The 6,000-nt window shown below is 55.8% G+C and overlaps 1 protein-coding gene across 1 annotated transcript in view; it reads left to right on the top strand.

Moving 5' to 3' along the window:
* Positions 1-294: 294 nt before the first annotated feature.
* SNX17 (sorting nexin 17) overlaps positions 295-6,000 on the top strand; it is a gene marked incomplete in the record, with an annotated part of 41,785 nt that continues 36,079 nt past the window's right edge. Inside the window, 1 exon segment of the mRNA XM_034781661.1 lies at positions 295-510. Coding sequence (XP_034637552.1) covers positions 451-510 — 60 coding nt within the window.

Below are 6,000 nucleotides of genomic sequence, written 5' to 3'. Positions count from 1 at the left end.
TGCATTACAGGGGTGCAGAGGAAGGGGCAGTGGGGGTGCAGGGGGTGCATTGCATGGGGAGGGGTGCAGAGGAAGGGGCGGTGGGGGGCAGGCGGTGCACTGAAGAGGGGGCGGGGGGAGGAGCCGCCATCGCCTCCCCCCGGCACGTGCCGCACCGCCCAGCGGAAGCAGGGAGCCCGCCCCGGGCCGTACCAAACCCCCGACTGGAGCGAGGTGCCAAACTGGGCCCCGCCCCCGCGAGCCGGGCCTGTCGCGCGCGCAGAGGGCGGCTCCCCCCTGCAGGGGCCGCTTGGTACATCCCGGGGCCGATCCCGCCTTTGGGGCGGGGAGGCCCCGCCCACAGTCCCCCTCGGGCCGTACCATCCGCCCGCCCATGTCCCCCCCGGTGGGTGGCGCGGTGGTGCGGCCCGACATGGCGGCGGCGCAGGGGCGCTAGGGGCACGCGGCACTATGCACTTCTCCATCCCCGAGACCGAGAGCCGCGCCGGGGAGGGCGGCGCCGCCTACGTGGTGAGGGGGCGGGGCCTGGTCCGGCTGGGGGTCCCGGTCCGGGGGGGTCCTGGGCCGGTCCGGGGGCGGGGCTGGGGGGGGGGTGGGGGGGGTGCAGCCGCGGCCGGGCTGGGGGGCAGCCGTTTGCCGGACGGTGGGCAATGGAAGGGCAGGGTCGATACCAAGGGCCCCACCACAACCCTGGGAAGCTGGGGCAGAACAGGCAGCCCCCAGCCACAGGGCCAGCCCCACACAGACTGACAGCAGCCCCCCAGCCCTCAGCCCCCCCGGGACAGACCTGCCCGGACAGGGACCCCCCAGCACGACCCCCAGATCAACCCCCCNGGGGGGGCGTGCTGGGGGGGGTCACTGCCCGGGCAGGGTGTGTGATGGGGGGTCCCTGTCCAGTCCGGCTGGGGGGGGGTTTGATCTGGGGGGGCGTGCTGGGGGGGGTCACTGCCCGGGCAGGGTGTGTGATGGGGGGGCGTGCTGGGGGGTCCCTGTCCGGTCCGGGAGGGGGGGGGTTGATCTGGGGGTCGTGCTGGGGGGTCCCTGTCCGGGCAGGTCTGTCCCGGGGGGGCTGAGGGCTGGGGGGCTGCTGTCAGTCTGTGTGGGGCTGGCCCTGTGGCTGGGGGCTGCCTGTTCTGCCCCAGCTTCCCAGGGTTGTGGTGGGGCCCTTGGTATCGACCCTGCCCTTCCATTGCCCACCGTCCGGCAAACGGCTGCCCCCCAGCCCGGGAGGGGCTGGATCGTGGGCCCCCCAAGCCCTGCAGCAGTGGGGTGACCCGTTGTGCCAGCCGCCTGCCCCAGTGTCCCTTGCACGTTCCGAGTTAGAAGTTGTTGGTACAACCCTTGGATGTTGGGGGTGGGGGGTGACGTACCCACTATGAAACTCCTCCAGAGAGTCCGCACCAGGGAACCGCCCTGCAAGCCCCCTGAATGCTGTGTAATGTAGCTGGATGCGAACCAGGGACTCCAGGGAAGCAGTGATCCTGGAGAGGATTTGGGGGTGGGGGTGGATGATCCGTTGAATGTGAGCTGCCTGTGCAATGATGTGACCAAAGCGCCAACGTGATCCTTGGATGCATAAACAGGAATCTCAAGAAGGCGCTGAGCGGTTATTTTACCTGTGTTGTGGGCACTGGTGCAGCCGCTGCTGGAATCCTGTGCCCACAATTCAAGAAGGATGTTGGTGATAAATTGGAGGGGGGTTCAGAGAAGAGCCACAAGAATTAATAAAGGATTAGAAGATATTCCTTATAGTGACAGACTCCAGGAGCGCAAAGAGAAGGTGAAGGGGTGACTTGATCCCCGTCCAAGTACCTACATGGGGAACTAGCAGGTAACAACGGGCTCTTCAGTCTAGCAGAGACAGACAGTACAACACGATCCAGTGGCTGGAAGCTGGAGCTAGACAAAACCAGACTGGACATGTTTAATGATGAGGGGAGTTACCCGCTGGAACAATTCATCAAGGGCTGTGGTGGGTTCTCCAGCACTGGCAATACTTCAGTCCAGATTGGATGCTTTTTTAAAAGAGCTGCTCTAGGAATTATTTTGGGGAAGTTCTCTGGCTTGTGCTATAGAGGAGGTCAGACTACAGTCATGGACATGTAAGACTGGAAGGGACCATGATTGGTCATCTGGCCCCATCCCCTGCACTGAGGCAGGACTAAGTATTGTCCAGACCAGTGATACTCAGACCTCAGTGATTCAGGAGCCAAATTAGCAATCAACATTCCCCAAAAGAGCCCCAGGAGTGTGAATCCATCGTTTCATTTACTATAGTCCTATATAGTCATATATTAATTAATGATCTGGAGGATGGCGTGGACTTCACTCTCAGCAAGTTTGCAGATGACACTAAACTGGGAGGAGTGGTAGATACGCTGGTGGGTAGGGATAGGATACAGAGGTACCTAGACAAATTGGAGGATTGGGCCAAAAGAAACCTGATGAGGTTCAACAAGGACAAGTGCAGAGTCCTGCAGTTAGGACGGAAGAATCCTATTCACTGTTACAGACTAGGGACCGAGTGGCTAGGCATCAGTTCTGCAGAAAAAGACCTAGGGGTTACGGTGGACGAGAAGCTGGATATGAGTCAACAGTGTGCCCTTGTTGCCAAGAAGGCTAACGGCATTTTGGGCCGTCTAAGTAGGGGCATTGCCAGCAGATCGAGGGACGTGATCATTCCCCTCTATTCAGCATTGGTGAGGCCTCATCTGGAGTACTGTGTCCAGTTTTGGGCCCCACACTACAGGAAGGATGTGGAAAAATTGGAAAGAGTCCAGCGGAGGGCAACAAAATGATTAGGGAGCTGGAGCACATGACTTATGAGGAGAGACTGAGGGAACTGGGATTGTTTAGTCTCCAGAAGAGAAGAACGAGGGGGGATTTGATAGCTGCTTTCAACTACCTGAAAGGGGGTTCCAAAGAGGATGGATCTAGAAAGTTCTCAATGGTGGCAGATGACAGAACAAGGAGTAATGATCTCAAGTTGCAGTGGGGGAGGTCTAGGTTGGATATTAGGAAAACCTTTTTCACTATGAGGGTGGTGAAGCACTGGAATGGGTTACCTAGGGAGGTGGTGGAATCTCCTTCCTTAGAGGTTTTATGGTCAGGCTTGACAAAGCCCTGGCTGGGATTATTTAGTTGGGGATTGGTCCTGCTTTGAGCAGGGGGTTGGACTAGATACCTCCTGAGGTCCCTTCCAACCCTGATATTCTATGATTCTATGACGGGGAAATATTTTGTGTGCATGTATATATTATAATATGTTCTCGCAGCAAAATGATTGACCAAATACTATTATTTTATCAGCTACAATTGATTAATAAAGCACCCTGGTTGGTTAATGACTTAGATGGGTTAATAATTAAATCATACAGTGTTACCAGATTTGCCCGTGGGGGTATGCTTATTTATTAGGGTTACTCTTCTGTGTGTGCATGGGTTTTTTTTTCTGTAATTCTATCAGTGTACTGCTTGTGTCACTTGTGTTCTCATACAGAGCTTTATTTCTCCCTGCTGCAAGTCCCCTCCCAATGGAGCTATCTTGCAGGACCTCGGTTCCCCAGGGCTGGGTTACTGCAGCCCCAGAATCAGAGGAACGCACATACACGTTAGCAGAGCGCGTCTGAGAGGACCAGGTTGGTCAGCACACCCAAGCTGACCCCTTATATGCCCCTGGACTCAGCAGACTGGGTCGAGCAGCACTTCCAAACTGCCACCCTCATATGGCCCAGGTTCAGCTCGTCCCTAGCCCCGCTTTCACGTTACAGTTGTTCTGGTCGTAACCCACTTGATGAGCAAACCCCACAGGATTTTTGGGTGCCGCAGGGATCTTTAGCTTAGGTATGAGGAGCGTTGCTGCAGAGTGAATGGGGAAGCCAAAAAACACCCATGCGGGGTGGGGGAAGGGGGAACGGGAGGGAGCAACCAGCTTAACCATGAAAGTGATTTATTGCCAGGTAGTAACCATACCAGGGGAGCCAAACAAACCAAACAGTGATGATATTAAATCTAACTTACATTTGATTATAGAAGTCAGGTTTAGAAAACTATCACTGATCCCACAAGTTGGGGTCAGAAGGCTATACCGAGAGAGAGCGAGAGCTGGGTTCTCACCACTCCGTGAAGCTTGAATCGATCGGGGGTCCCAGGGGGTGGTGGTAGCTGAGGGTCCTGAATGCGGGAGTCAGGCAGAGCCCCCAGCACAGTCAGGAGAAGATGAAGTCCCAGTGGAACTGATGCAGATTTTGGATCCAGGCATCAGAGAACTTACTTGAGCAGGGATAGGGGTTTTTGTAGGGAAAGAACAATGGTTCAAGGGAGAACACTAGATTTGTGTATGGGTGAACTGATGGCTCAAGGGAGTATGCCAATGTTGTTTTGTTCAGACTAGACAATAGGAACTGCTCGTTCCTGGCTATGGGCGGTGTTCCTTCCAGGGAGCTCACAATGCAATTAGGCAGCTTCACTATTTTGGATCCCAATCAAGGGTTTACTACTAGAATTGGGCTGATAATTGCTGAGCTGGGTGTGTGCAGGCGGGTTCATTAACATCTGGAGCAGAGATCCCCCATCATGCAGTGCTGCCCTGCTTCTCTGGTCCCAGAGTTCAGTGCGGTTCTTGCCTGGGAATCTCTGTTCTCCATTCTGTATGCTGATGGAGATGCCTCCCTGTCCCATCTTCCATACAAATGAGGCTAGAGGAGTTGCCGTAATCCTGTCACCCTTGTCCGGAGCGGTTTAGTGGGTCTCCCACGGCCTTTTCGTTGCTTTTTTTAAAGTCTTTCTTCTGATCAGTTTTGGTTCAAGCAGAGGCTTGGGGTGGGGGTGGGGGTGTCCTTCGTGAGTCAGGCAGGCTGGATACTGTGCCCTGGTTCCCCAAGAACACAGAGTGACAGGTAACAACAGGGTTCTAATATCCTGTGGAAAGAGCCACAGGAGACCAATTCAAGAGCCACTTGCGGCTCATAAGCCCCGGTCTGAGTATCGCTGGGCTGGACCATCCCTGACAGGTGTTGGGAGGGTTTTAAGAACAGATTAGATAATGACGGTGACTAGGCAGTTTGTTCCCCTGCTTAACCACCCTGACCACTAGGCAGTGTTTCGTAATGTCCAACCTAACCCGCCCTGGCTGCTGTTTGAGCCCCTTGCTCCTTGTCCTGCTCTCGGTGGTTAAGGAGGACAAATGATCCCCCTCCTCTTTATAACAATCTTTGAAGTATTTGAAAACTGTTACCATGCCCCCCCTCCGTCTTCTCTCTCAGACTGAACAGAGCCAGGGTTTTCAATCTGCCCTCACAGGGCATGTTTTCCAAACCTTAATTGTTTTTGTTGCTCTTCTCTGGACTTTCTCCAATTTGATCACCTCTTTCCTGAAATGTGGCGCCCTGACCTGGACACCATCCAGCTGAGACCTTAGCTGATCACAATGGTCCCTTCTGGCCTGGAGTCTAAGAATCTCTGAATGCCCCCCAGCTAGGGCTGCAGTGGGCAAGGGACAAGGTGAGGAGAGAGGTGCTGTCCCGCTCTGACCCTTCCCAAGCCAGGGTGCAGCAGGACTACTGGAAGTGGGCCCCTAGCCCTCGCAGTCACGTGCTGGTAGTGGGCCTTGTGCATGTTCCCAATGGTGCTAAGGGCCAGTGTGTTCCTCTCCTGGGGGTAACTCTCCCTGTGGGACTGAACTGCACATACCCCAGGGCCCCTGCTGCGGCTCACCCTCCCTCCTTGATCCGCTCTGTCTGTGTCGCAGGCTGCGACAGTGGGATTGTGGGTAAGGTTTGGCAGGCAAAATCCCCTGCCTTGCTCCCCAGCCTGCACTAGCGCTGCTGGGCTTTGGTGATCACGTCTGTGTTCCCACAGCGCTTCCCTGCTGCAGCCACAGACTCCAGCCTGGCCTTTCCTGCCTCTTGGTCCCTCCGGCCGGGCCTTCAGGGCTTTTATGCCTGATTTTCCTTTGCTCAAAACAAGCCAACGGTGCTGTTGTCCTGGGCTCCTGGTGGG

The sequence above is a fragment of the Trachemys scripta genome, chromosome 9, assembly GCF_013100865.1.
Source record: "Trachemys scripta elegans isolate TJP31775 chromosome 9, CAS_Tse_1.0, whole genome shotgun sequence".
Classification (NCBI taxonomy): Eukaryota; Metazoa; Chordata; order Testudines; family Emydidae; genus Trachemys; species Trachemys scripta.
This window is presented reverse-complemented; position numbering and strand designations above follow the sequence as displayed.